The 18,762-nt window shown below is 31.1% G+C and overlaps 2 protein-coding genes across 2 annotated transcripts; both read right to left on the bottom strand.

The window, feature by feature from the left end:
• Positions 1–9,298: 9,298 nt before the first annotated feature.
• LOC107643215 (heat stress transcription factor A-2) lies at positions 9,299–11,826 on the bottom strand. The gene is made up of 3 exons (XM_016346806.3): positions 11,211–11,826; positions 9,669–10,497; positions 9,299–9,582 (listed from the first exon to the last, which is right to left on the bottom strand). Exons 1-2 carry the CDS (start codon positions 11,715–11,717, stop codon positions 9,703–9,705), a joined length of 1,302 nt encoding a protein of 433 aa, XP_016202292.1. The 5' UTR covers positions 11,718–11,826; the 3' UTR covers positions 9,299–9,582; positions 9,669–9,702.
• Positions 11,827–16,379: 4,553 nt separating this feature from the next.
• LOC107643205 (small ribosomal subunit protein bS16cy) lies at positions 16,380–18,238 on the bottom strand. Its single transcript, XM_016346794.3, has 5 exons — positions 18,044–18,238; positions 17,833–17,972; positions 17,547–17,592; positions 16,793–16,959; positions 16,380–16,687 (listed from the first exon to the last, which is right to left on the bottom strand). The coding sequence occupies exons 2-5, from the start codon at positions 17,963–17,965 to the stop codon at positions 16,641–16,643; spliced, it is 393 nt and encodes a 130-aa protein (XP_016202280.1). The 5' UTR covers positions 17,966–17,972; positions 18,044–18,238; the 3' UTR covers positions 16,380–16,640.
• Between the last annotated feature and the right edge of the window lie 524 nt (positions 18,239–18,762).

Below are 18,762 nucleotides of genomic sequence, written 5' to 3'. Positions count from 1 at the left end.
ACTGACAATAGGATAGGATAAGACATTGATGGACAGAGACACAAAATTTTATATTCTTGAATTCTGTTTGATGATAAACTAGAACAAATGATGAAAATTCAATTTATTCTCATTTTTTTCATTCAAAAAATTTAAGATGAAAAATATAACAATAAAAAATATAATTATGAAAAATTAATAAGAATAATGAAAGAAAAATAAAAAATAAGTTGTTTCTCTTGTTAGTATTTCTGTGTCCTTCTTGTTAGGATGGACACAAAATACACTAATTCAGTGTCTCTGAACACATTATTTCTATAAATGTCTCATCTGCCAAACATAATTTTATATCTCAATGTCCCTAATGCAGCCCAAATGTCAACACCATGGACATTGTGTTTAATCTTTTTAGTAAAATTTTATATATATAAAAAAATAAAAAAGAGATCAGAGAAGTTTTGTCAATGCTTAATTAGCTACGAAAGGTTGCGTGTGTGTGAGAAATTTTAAAGTTTGCGTTCATATATTAAAGCTTTTTTTCATAGACAAAACCTACATGAACCAATTGAGGTCTATTGCTAACAAAAAGTAAACGTAGGATTCAACTCCGAAACTTGGTAGAAATAATAATCACTTGTGAGTTTAAATTGGTAGGATTCTTCTTTATTCTCCCATTATCTATACTTGTTACACAAGAGAGACAGAGACTCAAGTCATGGTAGTTAAGAATGACCCCTTAACAACTTGCTTTTAGTAATGCTTCTTGGTTCTTACGTAGATTAATTCAGCCATTTCAGACGTGAGAATCAAATTATTGGTTGAAGACAGTGACGACTCATAATTCTTATGGATTTCTTAGATCAGTTTGGATAAATTCATAAATAATTTTTTTTTATTTTTAATTTATGAAAAATTACGATATTAATGTTTAGTATAATTTTTAAAATTAAATTGTAACTCTTGAAAAAACTATTAAAATCTCTATAGAGAAGTTAAAAGAAATGACTTCTCTTTAATATAAATTTTCGTATCATTCTTTTTTAACAATAAACACTTTTAAAATTAAAATACCAAAAATAAAATACTTATTTATAAGTTACTTCTAATATAAATATTTATTGTTTAAACTCTTTATCAAAAAGAGCTTAATTAAGTTATTTATTCAAACCATGTGTTTGTTTGGGCGCCATTAAATTGATAAAAACAAAAAAATCTTTTTTTAATGAATAAAAAAGTTTTTTTTTTATTTTGTAGTGTGTTTGACAAATTTCTAATAATAAAAGTAAAAACATTAAGAAAATTGAAAAAAAATATATCTTTTTTTGAAAAGCTACAATTTATATTTTTTTAAAAGATTTTTTTTTAAAGATGTTTTTTATATAATAAACGAATAAAAAAATACTTTTATCTTATTTTATCCAAATATAATTGATAAATAAAAATATTTTTTTATAAGAGATATCCAAACAAAAAATTATTTTTATTTTTATAAAAAATCTTTTTTGAGAATGAGTTCTAAACAAGTCCTATACCTTGTCGGTATGCTAGTGTTACTATGAATGATTATTAAATATTAACTACTAAAGTTAACTGAATAATTTAAAGGATATGCACTTATAAGATGTTTAATAATTTTTCTTTCTTTTCCCCTTTTGCCAAATATAATGGCTTAGTCCATTTAGCTAGTCTTGATATTCCATCATAGAGTTTATTTTAGGAGGGTGTAAAAAGTAAAAACATGGTTTATAAATAATAAAAGTTAGTTTTGAATATAGTGATGTAACTAGAAAATAATAATGCATATAGTGATGTCAAAATCATCAAGAAAGATAAAGGTACTACTACTGTGTTGTACGTTGTTTTAATGTGGATGGAAAAGCTTTAATAAAAGAAAACACGATTTAGCAAGGATCACGTTCTTTGGTGGGTCATGTTATGCAAAAATAAAATAAAATTTTATTTTACATGGACTAGTTTTTGGGATATTCTCAATGTGCTAAGTGCTAACATACACGTGAGTCAGGTCAATATGGTCAAATATCAATACCATTCTATTCTTTTCAATCTTCATCTTTTTTTTTTTTAAGCATGGAAAATTATTGTTGCACTTTTCTAAAGCCACGTACGTTTTGGGTATCTTCCTTGCTCCTTCTGTTTTATAAGAAGAAGGAAGGAGATCATCATGTGGCCATAGGGATTTTCTTAAACAAAATTTGTAGATATACATATTATTGTATATGTGATCGGTTAATACGTATTACATTAAGTAATTGGATCAAATATATTAAACTATTTGTTCAAAACTATTTTTACTCTTCTGACTTGATGAGTAGTTATTACCTTATCAAAATTTATTAAAAAAAAAAATTGGAGATACGATCTTTTTGTTTCGAGTTTTTAATGTTTCAAGTTTGTTATTATTAGTGAAAAATGTACATATAAAGACTCTCTTAATTAATATGGGTCGCAACTCGCAAGAGACACTAAGTTAAATATTATACTCGACTGCATGTATTTAAAATAGGGATTTGGATCATCTAAATTTTGAATTTTACTTTAGAGAGTAAAATTTAATCTTTCATACTTGAATGGTTTCTCTCTCATATTTTCTCTTGAAGGCGATAGCTCTTTCAATGGGAATTGGAACTTTTGAGTCAATTGCATGAGGTTTTGAGACTTGTGAGATTAGTACATAACAGAGAGGATAGAGTGGTGTGAAAATATGATAAGTTAGGTATTTTTACAACTAATTTATTTGTGCAGATGATTTAGGAGGAAATGCTCTTAGAGGAGGTAACTAGCTACAGCTTCACTAGGACTGTTTGGAAAGGGCTGGTTCCACAAAGGGTGGAGCTATTTGTCTGGTTTGTTCTGATAGGAAGAGTGAATACAAAGGACAGGCTGAGCCGGTTTGAAATCATCAGTCAGGATGATATTATTTGTATTTTTTGTAATAATGAGGTGGAACATGTACATCACTTGTTTATAGGTTGTGCATTTGCTTAGCAGGTGTGGAGTGCTTGGATTTCTGCCTTTGGCCGATAATGGTCTTATCCGAGATCGATGAAAGAGTATTTTCTAAGTTGAACAGAAGAACCGAGGAGGGTGGAGAAGCGTAATCAGCGGCTGAGGTGTTTCTGTGCGATCGTCTGGAACATATGGATGGAAAGGAATTGGAGGATTTTCCAGCACACAAGTAAAGATGTTGAAGAAATTATCAACATGACTTCGAACAGTGCCTACGAGTGGAACGGTGTGAATCCCTTTTGTTGTTGATGGCTATGTTGGAGATGACATGGGGACTGTATTTGTGTTGTTGTGGTTTTGTTAACATGTATTTTAGTTTGTGTGGTTTGTTTGCTCCACTATTATTGTCTTGAGCTGTTTGCTTTCAAAAAAATTTTTCTCTTGGTCTCATTCACTTATAAAATAAAATGGTGAGAGATCAAATTTTACTCTCTAAAGTGAAATTCAAAAATTTAAAAGATCCAAATCCTCAAAATAGTACATATATGTAAAAAAGTTGTGATGTTATGAATTCTTTTCCTTAATTATGTTGCTCTAGGACTATGAGCTATTTTTTAAGTTTACTTGATCTATGAAAATGAATTATTCTTATTTTCATGAGTTACTTGATGTTTTATTGTGATATATCTTATTTATGATCTTAGATCTATATATAATTAATACTGTAATGTTCTCTTTAATAATAGAATAATAGTTAAAATATAACAATGAAGTTTATAAACTTAAATTATTAGGTATTAAAATGAATGATAAAAAATTACTGAATTAATATTCTCTTTAATTAGAACGCGTCTAATTTTTTTTTGGAATTTAAAAAAAATACTTAATTATCAAAGCGATTCTTTGAAACATCTCATACTCTTATTGAATCCAATTTTTGGTATTGGACTTGTAGAAATAACCTAAAACACTATCTAAGTATCTTACATCCATTTCGAGGCATGCATTTTATGTAAATATTCACTAAGTTTCCAAGTGTTCAATAATCATTTAAAACTTAAAATGTTAATTTGTCTATAAATATTACATTTGAGAATTTTAATACATACTGTTCATCATATATAGGTGTATTGTTGATCAAACTCTTAAACATGTATGTAGGCATAATAAGATATAAAATAATATCTTCTTAATTAAAACAATTTTTGAATAAAGTCTGCGGTCATATATAATGTAACTTCAAATTAAATCTACATGTTTGGTGGTATCTTGCAAACAGTCAAGTATAAATCATATAGGAAAAATTCTTTGATGGCTATAAAAATTATGTCGTCTAATTTATTTAAAAGTAAAAATAAAATAAAGTGGGATTTATTTTTTTATTTTTTAATTTTATGAGTGAAATTTAGATATCATACAAGACATCAAATATATATATATATTTGACCACTTTAATTAATAATTATATTAAATATATACTAAAATTAATATTATTTATTAATATAAAATATATATTAAAAATAAATTAAATAATATATATTTATATATAAATATATAATAATATAATATAATTTATTTTGATAAGTGATGTTAGTATATTCATAATATTTTTGTTTATTAATTTGTTATGCCGTGCATTCAAATATAAACTATTTAAGGTGAAAACTCAGGTGCAGTCGACTTCATGTAAAGTTGATAATTGAAAGTCGTTAGATAAAAATTTAGTCAAATCAATCAAATTATCTAACTACTCTCAATGATCAACTTCACGTGAAGTCGACTGCATCTGAGTTTCCACACCATTTAAATGATGCTAACAACTCTCTTCTAGCTAGTGTATATTTTCGTCACGCTACAATAAATTTATACATTTGACTTTCAACTTTTTGTCCTTATTCTCAATCAGCGGCATTACTATTTTTTTTTTTTTTGGTTTCCCACGGTATCCCTCAACCCGGCAGGTCAAGGACTAATCCGTCGCGGTACTGAGCTCCATTTAAGGGTTTGCCGCTGGCCAATGGGTTGCTGCATGCACAAGGCGGGATTCGAACCCCCGACACTTGCTTAAGCGGACTAGTGAGCTAACCACTAGACCAACCCAACTTGGTTAGCGGCATTACTATTTTATTCACTAATTTGATGTCAAAACTCAAAACCGCTAGCAGCCCTTCTTACATAACATTTCGTAACCATGAATCCTGTACCAAATATTAAAGAATAATGGCATTAATTTATAGTCAACATACATTAACCTAATTAAGTATACTTTTATAGTTTTATATAAAATGTTAGTTGTGTTTCCAAGTCATACAAATAAGTCGTCGGTGATTTGGTTTAGAGGGTACGTATGTTTGATTTTCTTATCCTTATTCTTATCTGCTTCACAATCAATACCACATTACAACTTGTGTTTTGTCTCCACAACTTGCCTCTTACATATATGAGAGAAAAATTAATACAAATATATATAGATAGAGTTTGGTAGAATATTCGCTATTACTATAATATTCAAAGTGAATTATCAAGAAATTTACGTGGCAAAAGGCATAAATGTGGAGCAAGCCGACAGAATGAAAGGGCCATGCCATGCATGCAATGATTCATTAATCATTATTGTTTATTTGTTGATCGATTTCATTTCAATAACTAGCTAGTAGACCCCTTAATAGGATCAAATTATTAGGTAGCCATTCAAATTATTAAAAGAGGAGATAGGATACAACAAGGTTATGGGTTTGGTGATTGGAACAAAATACACAAACATAGAACCAACTTGGTTTGGTCGAGTGATCAGCTCACTTGTCCGCTTAAGTAAGTATTGGGGTTTGAATCCTGCCTTGTGCATGTAGTAATTCATTAGCCAGCGGCAGACCCTTAAATGGAGTTCCGATCCGCGACGGATTAGTCCTTAACCTGTCAGGTTGGAGGATACCGTAGACAACCAAAAAAATACACAAACATAGCATATATATAGGGTTAATACTCGAGTTGTTACTGTAAGACTGGTATATATAGGCATCTTCCCATCAATCCACATTAGCAGATTATGAGTGTAGCACCATTTGAGCATAAACCGCTATAGGGTGTAGTGGTTTATGAGTAACGCAACTCTCAATGTAATTTGCGGTACCCTGTAGCGGATTACGTGCAATTGAGTTCCGCTACAGGATGTAGCGAATTATATATAGTTGCGTTTATTGTATCTACGTCTGAAAATTGCTAATGTTGTATTTGCGTAAAAATTTTGCTCATTCATTTTATTTGCGTAAATTACCCTGAAATATCCGTTAATTAGAACCAACACAAATTTTTTTGTGCATATATTTTTACCTTGCTCCTCAAGAATAAAATAATATCTTTAATTAATATATATTATATATATTTTTACTATTAAAATTAACAATTAAAATATTAGTATCCACTTGAAATTCTTTCCATAAAATAATATTTTTTACTCGGAGCTAGCTATTGCTATTAGCCGCCACAGAATGAGTCTATGAATTAATGCTATAACCTTTTTTTTTTCCTTTGGACTTGTTGCCATAACATTTCAAGTAATCAAATGTCTCGATTATATTCCGAGATCAACGTAAAGCCTAAAAAAAGTCAGCAGTAAATATCTTGAATTTGTTAATATCTCCGTTGTATCTATTTGATTTGATGTGTTTCTACTTTCTAGAGTAGTACTAATAATACTGAATTAATTTATTAAGGTCCATGGAATATATACTGTTATGTCAACTAGTTATTAAGAGCAAGTGATAAGCCTTATACATCTACATCAATTAGTATGAAAATTCTGTTATTATTTGTCATCTTAAGATCACAAATTATTTATATAGCCTCTAACCTATACAATATATCTTTTTAAATAATGTTGTTTATACTCTGACCCAACGCTAAGGCCTAGGACCTAATGAGAGGCCCAATTCAAAGGATTGACTCTCATCTTTCACCGACCTTCCCCTAAGAAGTCGAGGACGAAGATTAGCTGACAGATAACACTCATTCAAATAAGTAATTGTCCCTTAAATCTCTCAACCCACTTCCAGGATCCATATCCCAACCTCCCTAAGATAAAGGGACAGTTATTCCCTTAATCCCTTCCAAAGGTGGAACTACTCCAACGGTGGTTATTGATTCACCACTATAAATACACTGACACCTCTCAGTCCCAATACTCTCTAAATCTGCTTACACTCTTGCTGACTTAGGCATCGGAGTTCCCATTCTCTCACACTCACAAGTCGGACGGAGACCCCCAAAGATGCGAACCCGATCGGAGGCTTCCTTCCTCAAACGATTGGGCCAACCCAACGAGTCCAGCCCAATAATCTCCGGTTACCCAAGGTAACAAATGTATTTTAAAGATTTCTAATGATTTTTTTGTAAAAGAAAATGACAATAAAATCATAAGATAGATACTATATATGAAAACTTGACTACTTAGCAAACCAAAAAGAAAAGGAGAATATCATTGTTTTTGTTTTGGTAGTGACAGAAGAGCGTGAAATAAAAAAAACTGTACCTAGTAATGGGTCATTGGGTCCATTCCGATAAATGGCCCAATATGTCGAAGAACACAATTAATTTAGGTTAGTTTAATGTACACCAAAAACAAATTGAGGTTAGTTTAATACCAAAATAAAAAATTGAGGTTAGGTAGTTGGTTAACTGATTCACGTATAGACGAGAATACGTCACTAAATTTTTTGAATAATTTTAAAGTTGTTCTAGCGTTCTTGCTATAACTTTAGGGTTAGTAAACATGTAATATTAAAATATTTTTAAGAAAATATAGAAAACTAACCTTAAATTAGTTAATATTAAATAATTTTAATTTTAAAATTTAAGATTTAATATTAAAAAATTATAATTTAAAAATTCAAAATCTCAAATAAACAAAACGATTTTATAAAAATTTATTATTTAACGTTCTTATAATTGAAGCATTTTTTTTGAAGGATAATTTATGCATGTTAATATTACTTTAAGGAAAAAGATCCTCTAAAGTGACAATGTTAGTAAAGTGGTAAAGTGATACTTTAATCACTTTTAAATTTGTAACATTTATTATCTGTGAACCACATTATCTTAATCCAATGGTAATTAATAGCATACTTTTTTCTCTAAAGTGACAGAACAACTTTAGAGGAGTCGGATCCCTACTTTAACAACGGAAAAGATAAACATAAATTAGCTTACTCATGGGTCATGACCCTAATAAACGCTAGTACTAACTACTAAGAAAGAACAAACCAACTTGGTTAGCCGAGTAGTTGCTCACTTGTCGACTTAAACAAGCAGTTTGGATTTTGCCTTGTGTATACAGCAACTCATTCACTAGTGACAAACTCTTAAATAAGTTTAGATCCGCAACAGATTAATAATTGACCTGTTAAAATTGAAAAATAGTGTGGATAAAAAAAATATTAAGAAGTAAGAACATCGAAATGTTTGAATTTTTTATTCCCAATAGCAGACAAAAGAACCCTTACTCGTAATAAGCGCTTGATGAAGTTTAAAGTGATTTGATGTTATTACTAAAATAGTGGAAAGTGAAAATACTGTGAATCTTGAGAGTCGGCAAGAGAGTCTTCTAAGTTATAATGCATGAACCTATTAGAGTGTCTCTTGTGAAATACAAACCTTATCGACATTGATTACATCAGAGTCCCATCAAAAGGGAAATAACACGCGGCCACTATCAATTTTGAACTGCATTAATGCTACCAAAATTCAAAATGCACACTGCTAAGTATACATGATAATTTAATTTATTATTATTATTACTACTACTGTTGTCATCACTGGCGACCAGGAAGCAATACTTGTCCACCAACCAATTGGTTGTTTTTTTATGCTTCGGGAAGCATAATTTGTCCACGTGTTGTATTTACTTCTGTTTCTACATTTACAGATAAAATAATGATTCTTGATTCGCACCTACTTTGATCTATATTTGTTTCATAGTACATTTGTCTCCATCAAAATATTGGAGGACATTGCGATTTTCGTTGACACTCTAGAATAGTTACATGGATACGTAAATTCTTGGGTGAAAACTCAGGTGAAGTCGACTTCACGTGAAGTTGATATTTGAGAGCCGTTAGATGAAAATTTAATCAAATTAGTCAAATCATCTAACGGCTCTCAAATATTAACTTCTCAAATCATCTAACGGCTCTCAAGTATTAACTTCACGTGAAGTTGACTGCACCTAAATTTCCACCAAATTATTGTCTTGTGTTACATTTGTTGCATTATTACAGTGGATTTGGAGGTTTACTTGTGCAGCAGTAGCAACTTAAACTAGTTAGAGTTTTTTTCCATTTCCATTATTACATCCTTCTTTAGTAAACCAAGCTACTAAAATTTACAACAGCATTCTCTAGTATATTACATCAGAGGTTATTAATTAGGAACTACTTCAACATACGAGGCTAAGGTATGAACAGGCTCATATGCGAATTCCTACACCAATAACTGAGTCCTAACACCAAGGAAACAAAGGAAACACAAGGATCGGAGTCATGTGATCACTGCTTTTGAAAGCTAGCAATTGAAGAGCCTTAAAATATTGAGCTCTTCTCCTTTTGGTTGTAGTAGAGATGTGCACAAACACCCTCTTGCAACCTGCAAACAACAATGATGAATGTGATGCAGATTACTCAAAATCAAACAAAATGATTTGATTAGTTTTGAGTGTTATTAGTTATTACCATTGTCAAGGCATTCATTTATGTAAAGATTCAACTAGTTTGTCCCCACTAAGCCACCAGCAGATGCAGAACCAACCCAATCTGTTGGCTTAGTAATCAAATCCTCCAACTCAAGATAAATATTTGAGTCATTCACATCAAGTTCTTCATCAGCACCACCATTATTTTCCCCCAATAGGTTCTCTGTCATGGCATGATAAGCAGAAGGTACATCACCACCCCTTGAAAAGCCATAGCTTCTCAAGCCTTGTACCTTGTTGCATAACTCACCTTCCAGAGGAGAAGGAACAGTTTGCTCTATCTTATTGCTAGTGTTCATCACATTTTCAGACAATATTCCATTAAGTTCAGATTGCAATGTAGACAATTGATGATGACCTTGTTGGCATCTATAATCAACACTAGGCGTTGGTTCCAGCAATCTGCGCCTCTTGAGCATGTCGGTGCCATCGAGCTCCCTCTTCCTCTTAATCTTTTGGAGGAGCTGTTCCATAAAGGTTGGCTTTCTGGCCATTCTGGTGAGGAAATATATCATCTGATACTGCTTCGTCTGGACGTTCTGAATCCGGTCCTGAACGCTTGAGATATGAATGTGGGAACTTTCTTGCTGTTGTCTCAGCTTCAGAATTTCAAGTTTGAGTATGTTTTGGTCCTCCTTCAGCTTCTCAACTTCAGCCTCAAGGCAAGGCTTAGCTGGGTCGATGAAAGCTCCTTGATGCAGTTTGTTGTACTTGCTTCTCCTCCTTATGTTCTTCAGCAAATGCTTCTTCCCTCCTTGGAATCCTTCGTTTGCAAACTCCCAACGATCTGAATCAACCTTCCTAAAGCCCTATAACACCAAAGGAAACATCAATCAAACATATTAGTAAATCTTGGAACCTTAAGGATCAAAAAGAATTCCAATGTCATCCAATTACAATCATCAACCACATATTGGAGACACTTCCAATGCTTAAAGAATTAAACTACATACATGTTAATCCTCCAAGAGCAATTGATTTTCAAATATGTTATTTAATTTTGATGTCCTGACAAATGTAAATCACATCATTTGTGCTGTCAATGTGAAAGGTAAAAGTAACTATTTTTAATGATATGACATTACGGATAAAATAGTAGGTAAAAGTAACTATTTTTAATGATATGACATTACTAATAAAATAGTTTTACACTAACATGATAGAGTATCAAAATTAAATTCTATGTTACAACAAAAACTCATATATATATATAGAAAAAGTCTAGAGAGCAGCAACTTTTTCAAATTCTGGCCAGCATGTAACCAACAAAAAAAGGTGAGTTATTGGATAAAATTTCACCCCAATCTCACACCATTAAAATCATTATTGATGGCTATTTGATAGCTATAAATCACAAAAGTTACTGCCCCTAGCACTCCTCATATATATATATATATATATATATATATGAATTTAATCAGAGAACAAAACACTCAAATTTAGTATATATATGCATTTAATCGAACACATGGCGAACAAATGTTGAAAGAGTAAAGTGATTGGAGTATTGAACATGACTCACATAGGTATTGAGCTGGCGAATGAAGCTGGAGAAGTTGCTGTGCTTGAAATACTTTGGAAGAAGCACTTTGGCGAACTCGTGAGACTCCCAAACGATGAAGCTATCGCGATTCTCGCTCCACGAAACAATCGGGTCGGTTTCCGGATCCTCCACCATCTCATACGTCTTCCTTAGAAACGGTGGCGGACCCGCCTCGTTAAGCCCTTCCATCGGTTTCGGCAACTCCACCGACGACGAAGATGACGACAAGTTAACGGCGCCGTCATCAGCAGCCTCCTCTTTGACGCGAGGCTCTTCTTCTTCCGTCATTTCCGAGTTGCTCCTCTTCTTATCAGACTCGTCGCTTGAAACGTCGTCGTTTTGTTCCAAGAAGTGGCAGGAAGACGTCACTTGCTCTGATTTGACTCTCACCATTTCCACTCGTTTTTCTTCCGCAATAGCTTTGTTGAACTGTGGCGGTGAGCAAGCCTGGCCGCCACCGCTTCCACCGTGAGCAACCACCACCATCTTAGAAGTTGGTTCAATTTGTCGGTTTTTCAGGGATTGGAGTTGAGAGTAGAGTGTTGTGTGTGTGGGGGTAAAGCTAGTGATGAGAGTGAGTGAGAGATTAAGAAAAGTGATGGACTTTAACTTCCATTTATAGAAAACGAGAAAGGTAAAAAAAATAATGAATTGATACTGATTTGTGGTAGTGAAAGAAAGAGAAGTTTGGACACTGAGATATAATTCAAATGGCATAGTCTTTTCATATTTAATTCGAGTCTCTTATTTTTAGTAAAAAAAAAAAAAAGAAAAATTTAACTAATAAATTATAGTTCAAATGACATAGTCTCCCTATATTCAATTAAGAGGTTGCGAGTTCAAATCTTTTATGCAACTTTGCGTGTGTGTATGATAGTCTATTTTTGGAAACTCAGCGGAATGGCCACGTTGTCCTTCCTTTTATCTTTACGTGCCATGTCTAGCAATTTACTGGACCCACTGCCGGTCCCTATCATCTTATCCCTTTCGCTCACGTATACACTTTTGGAAAAGATTGATAACTAAAGATTATTTGATTTAATTTAACGTATTTAATTATTTTTAATTATTAAAATTATTTAGAATAATTATTCAAATTAATTTGTTTTTTAAAATTGAACATTTATTTTTAAAATTTTAAAATATATAAAATAGTCTCTATAATATAACTTTTGTTCATCACTAATTGTAATTCTTAATGTAGTTATTAAATATAACATGTGCCATATAAATAAATCGATTCTTAAAATAAAATATATTTTTTAATAAATAAACAGTAAATTCTTTTATGAAATAATAAATATAATTTTATATACGGTAATTAATTAATAATTAAATAATATTATTATATGTATATTAAAATTAGTTATTAAAATTAGTCATCAATATAAAATATATGTTAAAATATAAATATACATTAAAAAATAAATTAAATTATACATATATTTATATATAAATATATTAATAACTGATTTTAGTGATTAATTTTAATATATAAATAACATTTTTTTGTTGATAATTGATTTTATATAGTAACGTGATTAATTATTCTAATAATATAGTAGTATTAAGACTACACACTTTTTTGCACATTTTTTTAATACTAAAAGTAATTAATAAAAAATATATAATTTACACAAAATAATACAAAAAACATTTGTGGTATTATTTTGATTCTTATGTTTATATAATATTTTAAAAATAAATTTAAATTTTTTAAAATAAAAAAGTTAGTAAAATAAAATTCAAAATCAATACTATTAATTTTATAAAATATATATTTTATTATCTTAATTTAAAAAAATTTAATTCTTTATTTTACTATTTTATTAAAAAATAACTATCATCCTATCATATCATATTATTATTGATAGAACCAATGATAAAAATGACTATATTTGTTGTCAATTAAAATTTGCTGATTAATCATGTTAAAATATAATTAGGCAAAAATGATACTTAAAATATTTATATACATTATATTAAACAATGTAATTAATTATATTAAATAATATGATCATTTTTAACTACCACTAAAAATAAAATAATACTTTATTTGATTCTTAAATTTATGTGTACTTCTTAATTTAGTTTTTGAAGTTTTATTTATTTTTATTTAATTTTCAAATTTTATAAATATAATTTATATCAGTCTTTAAAATAATTTTCAATTTTACTTTAGCACTCAAATAACCTAAACATAATATCACAAATGATGTTTATTTAAAAATTTTTCCAAAACAAATGAATTAGTATCATTTTAACACTAAATAGAAATTAAGACTGAGAGACTGAAACTCAGTATCATGTTTGTTGGTTCAGAGATTAGTACTAAAATTTCTGTCTCTCTCTTTGAAATTTAAGTATTTTAGTACTTTAAAAAAGTAGGGACACATGAGACTAAAATTTTTAGAGATGAAGACTGAAACTTTAATAATATTTTATACTTAAAATATGCTCATTTCAATTAATTAATTCTAATTTTATCTTTTGTACAAATTAAATTAGAATTTCATTCTTGTTACTAAAATTTATTTCAATCTCTGTTTTTTTAGTCTCTGTCTCTCGGTCTCAGTTTTTTGTTTCTGGCTATTTACCAAACACTGCCTAATAGCTTGTAGCATACAACATCAAAGACACGCAGACACATGCATGCACACTGTTTCATTTCTATAATTCATACTCCCATTCAGGAATTTGTTTCATCTTTTCTTTCTTTTTATTTATTTTTGAAGTTTGTAGCACAAGACATTCTCTTCCCTTTTTCTTCTTATATACGGTGGATTCGCATGGTCACCTTTTTGTCGGCGAGAATCTGCATGGAAGCCAAGTGTCGCAATTCATAACCGATTCAATAATCTTCTGTTACTCCATATTTGTCAAAGGCCCGCTACTTGTTTCATAAATTCCAATGCTGCATCATTCTTTTGTTCTTTGTAGACAGTGGTGTGTGGTAGAGGCGTAGAGCCAATGATTCAATTCAGCAGTTTAATTGAGAGTGGATAAGTCCTTTGCACGCACCTCGTAATTGGAACTGCCGATAATAGGGAAAGTTTCGGTGCCGATCGCACCCTCCAAAACGAATCAAAGAAAAAGACTATGCGGGAACTTGCATTGCAACCTTATCTCATGAATCATGATCAACTCACCTGCCTACCTAACCTTAATAACGGTGGGCCGGGCTTATTTTGGGGCTCAACGTGGCATGCCATATCTACCTTTTCGGGATCGTAACAAAACATGTGGCCCAAAACAAGACACCTAATAATTCGGGTAGTATTTGTTTTTCTAATACCAACAAAAACAAAGGTAGTATACTACTATTTGTTTTCCAATACCAAACAAAAAAAAAATATTTGTTTTCGGATACTAAAATTGAGATTGGAAAATTCAAAGAATCAATATTATTATGTTTGATAATCAGAGATAATGAAATTAAAATTTTAATTTCAAAACACAATATTTTAGATTTTTTATTATCTCTAAAAAGTGAGGACACAAAAAATTAAAATTAAGAGTATAAAATTTTTAAAGATGGAGACTGAAACTTTAACATTTTATTTATAACTAAAGATATTTTAATAAATTTTTTTATTTTATATCTATATTTATCTTGAACTAAATAAAATATTAAAATATAACTCAACTTTATATACTTTACACTAAATATAATAAAAGACTTAATTTAATTTTAGACTCTCAATCTCAATCTTTCTTCTAAACAGCCTAAATATTCATTAGAATTTTAGTGTGCACTACATGATGGATCCTCATGGGACTAGAAATTCTTAGGAGAGCTAGTTGTTCTTAGTTTTTTTTTTAATCAACATTAAAAATATTAATAAAATGACTAACTATAATTGATTAAATAGTTAATTCATTCATTCTTTTAAGCAATTGATCAAATAGTTAATTCATTCATTCGTTTAAGTAAGTGTCTTGTGATCGCAAAGGAAATGACTAGTTGATCCCAAGTTCACTAAGTCCTTGGCCTTCTTCTTTTACAATATGTTTGGATGTTTGATGGAAAATGAGAGGAAAAAAAATAGATGGAAAGAAAATAAGAGGCAAGAAAATGAGAGAAAAAGTAAATTTCTTTGTATATTGTTTGGATGAAAAGAAAATGAAAGAAAAGAAAATAAGAAAAAAAAATTTTTTTGTTTGGATATAAAGAAAAGTAAGAGGAGAGAAAATTATCATAGAATAAAATTACTTTATTACCCTTACGTATATTAATTCCACATGGAGAGTGAGTTAAGAATTTTGCTTTTTGTTGTTAGAAGAATAAATATGGAATTTTAATATTCTTGCCTTCTCTCTTCAGTTTTCTTCCTCGCAACATTGAGAGGAAAAAAATTGTATAGACCCATGTCAACTTTTTTGTTTTTCACTCATTTTCTCCTCTGTTCCGAACAATGGAAAATGGACTTTTCCACCCATTTTCTTCTCTTTCATTTTCCTTCCTTTCAAAACCATTTAAACCAAACAATGTGTTAAAGTTGAATTCCTAGCCTTCCATTACTAATTTCGCTCGTCAACTTTGCTAATGTTTATGTGTACGCGTGCCTTTTTTCACTCACTAAATTAAATGAATTTGGATTCTCTAAATTTGAGATTTTCATTTTAGAGGATAAAGTAAAATCTCTCACTATTAAATGATTTCTCTTTGATATTTTTTCTTGATCCCACCTATGAAATAAATGGTGATAAATTATACTTTATCCTCTAAAATAAAATTCAAAATTTAAAAAATCCAAATCCAAATTAAATTAGGCCCGCATGAACAATTCGGTGGCCAGTTACGGGTGCAATAGAGAAAGGTTCGGCAATTGGAAGGAGGAAACATGTACGTATACACGACACCAAGTAACCTTTCATGCCAAAAAGAAATAATATACATTTTATTGGAACGAAGAATACAAGCATCATATTCATTGATTGATATCCTAGGATAGCGTCCATTTCACATGAAACTTGTTTGGAAATCAAACTTTTAACTTGAGAAATATATTTTATTTGCACCCACTTCTACCATGTATTACCAAACTGATATGCATCTCTTCATGTATTGTGATATAACAAGTGATCAATTCCACACCCCATCTAATTGTGAAAAGAAATATATGTGCAAAATGTATGACACAAAAATAAATCAACTTCCATGATGGATTAGAAGAATAAATATGAAACCAAATATGCTGCTACTGTTACTGTCCAGGCAAACTTCCAAATGCAAAAGTTTCAGAAAAACAGAAATAACAGGAATTTCAACAGCAAGATAAACTACGAGTTCATTTCAGAGTACAACTTGACAGTGTGCACAATTTAATTAATGTTTAGACCTTACTCTAGGTGATGATACTTCCACAACTCAAACCACATTCCCGGATCATATTGCAGATATTCTCTTCAGTTAACTTGTAAGCCAATTGAAAAGATAGCTTCTGGAGATACACCTGTAATAATGGCATTGGAATTGAGTGAGCCAAAGTTCAACCTAAAAAACTAGCTCAAAAGGTGAAAATTGTCAAGCACTTATAGGAGGAGTGTGTGAAGCTCACCATCATCGCGGTTGGCATCAGCTGGCTGTTCCTGGTTGGATGTACCGACAGAGCTCGTACCACGTGGTCCACCTGCTGCCACTATTGGTGGTGGAGGAAGTAACCCTGCTCGCAGTAGAAGACGCTCTACTGCTTCCGAAGGTTGAGCTCCAACAGAAAGCCAATACCTTCACAAGGGTAAATGTGATGGAGATGTTTGGTTGGATGGTTTATTGATATATAAATTGATAAGGATTGTTTGATGGTAGTTGTGTAACAAGAAATACTCGCCTTGCACGAACTCAATAGATATCAAACTTAACTATAACATATTCCATCCCTCTTTTACCCCAATGAAACATACTCTTAGAGACAATTGACATGTAATTTAATCCTTAACAAATCACAGAAATACAAAACATGAACTTATAGAAGTCCTTTTGATTGTATTCCAACATTACCAACATGAAAATATCTTTTTCCAATCAGTTAGACAACAATTAAAAAGGCATGATTGTAGGGACATATGTTAACAAATTCAGAAAACTTTCAGGAAAGAAGAAAGCAAAATATAATATTTAGTTCTTCAGGAGGATGTGATAAGAACTACTCCAGATATGGTTTTAACATTTCATTCTCCTATTTTCTACAAGGAGACATCAAATTCAGAATAATTAAGATATGTTAACAATAACATTGTCCCTTGAATTATAACTAATTTCACCTACACTGATGTAGATGTATTAGAGAACTTGTATAACAGAAAGTTACTCACTTCACTCTCTCGAATTTGAGAGCCATCTTTCTGTCACTATCATTCCCTGTAAAAAAAGGAAAAAGAAAAAGAAGAAGTAAGAAACCAATTAGCATCCTTGGTCCTCCTTCTCATTCCTAATCCTCAGTGACAGATATAATAGAACACAATACTACTAACAAGAGATACTATTACTTAAATAATTTCGGTTAATAATCAAAAGGATCCTTTCAGTTTCACTCAATTAATTATCCTTTAACACTGACAATATAACAAACAGAAGGAAGGCAGGAGAAAGAAGAAGAACCTGCCAAAGGGTCATAGAAACCGAGAATTTCAAGGGAGCCGCCATCTCTGGTGGATTTGCTATCAGCGGCAACGATACGATAGAAGGGGCGGTGGGTGCAACCAAACCTTGCAAAGCGAATCCTAACCGTCATTGTGATGCTGCAAGGGAGTGAAAATTGGTTAGGGATGAGGAAGGAGAAGTAGAGTGATAGAGAGACAAGTGGTGTTACCGTTCGTCTTCGTCGCGGGAACAAGTGGAATACAATAACTGAAGCCCGAAGCCCAACTTTTAATACATATGACTTCGATTCAGTGTTGGTCGCCTTATCCACTTATCTATCTACTCACCTTCAAGGAAAATGCTTTTGTGGTCTCTTCTCTTGTTACTGTGGAAGGGAAATTTTTTTCTAATAGTAAAGTTAGATAAACAGTCAAAATTGTAATGTTTTTTAAGGAGAGTGTATTAATTTTTTTTTTGCTGGCCAATGAGTTGCGCATGCGTAATTCAAATCCCGACACTTGCTTAAGCGGATGAGTGAGCTCCCGACACTTGCTTAAGCGGATGAGTGAGTTGACCACTTAACCAACCAAGTTGGGTATTATTATTATACATGATGTCTTTATTTTTTAATATTTTTCTATAAACATAAAACAGTTTTTATTCTTCATTAAAATTTACCACTAATTAAAAAACACGTTTGAACTTAGCATTACTCATTATACAACCAACTTTATTATTTTTTTTATCTTGTATTAGCATGTCTTCTCTTCACTGTGTAGTAATCCATACTTCAGTGACTGCCACCCTTTTTCCCTCCATTGTCTCTCTTGGGATCCAGGTCCTCCCTATCCCTCTCCTCCACTTTCCAATTTGCAATTCCTTCGTGACTTCATACATCTTGCATGAACTTGCTACATTACTTGATTCTTTCAACATTTACCTTTACAG

This window comes from Arachis ipaensis, chromosome B1 (assembly GCF_059453495.1).
Source record: "Arachis ipaensis isolate K30076 ecotype BB chromosome B1, ASM5945349v1, whole genome shotgun sequence".
In the NCBI taxonomy this organism is placed as follows: Eukaryota; Viridiplantae; Streptophyta; class Magnoliopsida; order Fabales; family Fabaceae; genus Arachis; species Arachis ipaensis.
The sequence above is the reverse complement of the archived record's forward strand: the minus strand, read 5'-3'. Positions and strand labels throughout refer to the sequence as shown.

Bases quoted from the DNA above. Each gene is read 5' to 3' on its own strand.
- LOC107643205 (XM_016346794.3), bottom strand. From the start codon at position 17,965: ATGACGGTTAGGATTCGCTTTGCAAGGTTTGGTTGCACCCACCGCCCC. The intron at 16,960-17,546 runs GTGAGTAACTTT...ACCCTTGTGAAG, and splicing joins CTCAAATTCGAGAGAGTGAA to GTATTGGCTTTCTGTTGGAG. The intron at 16,688-16,792 runs GTGAGCTTCACA...CCATTATTACAG, and splicing joins TGATGCCAACCGCGATGATG to GTGTATCTCCAGAAGCTATC.
- LOC107643215 (XM_016346806.3), bottom strand. From the start codon at position 11,717: ATGGTGGTGGTTGCTCACGGTGGAAGCGGTGGCGGCCAGGCTTGCTCA. The intron at 10,498-11,210 runs GTGAGTCATGTT...TTGGTGTTATAG, and splicing joins TTCGCCAGCTCAATACCTAT to GGCTTTAGGAAGGTTGATTC.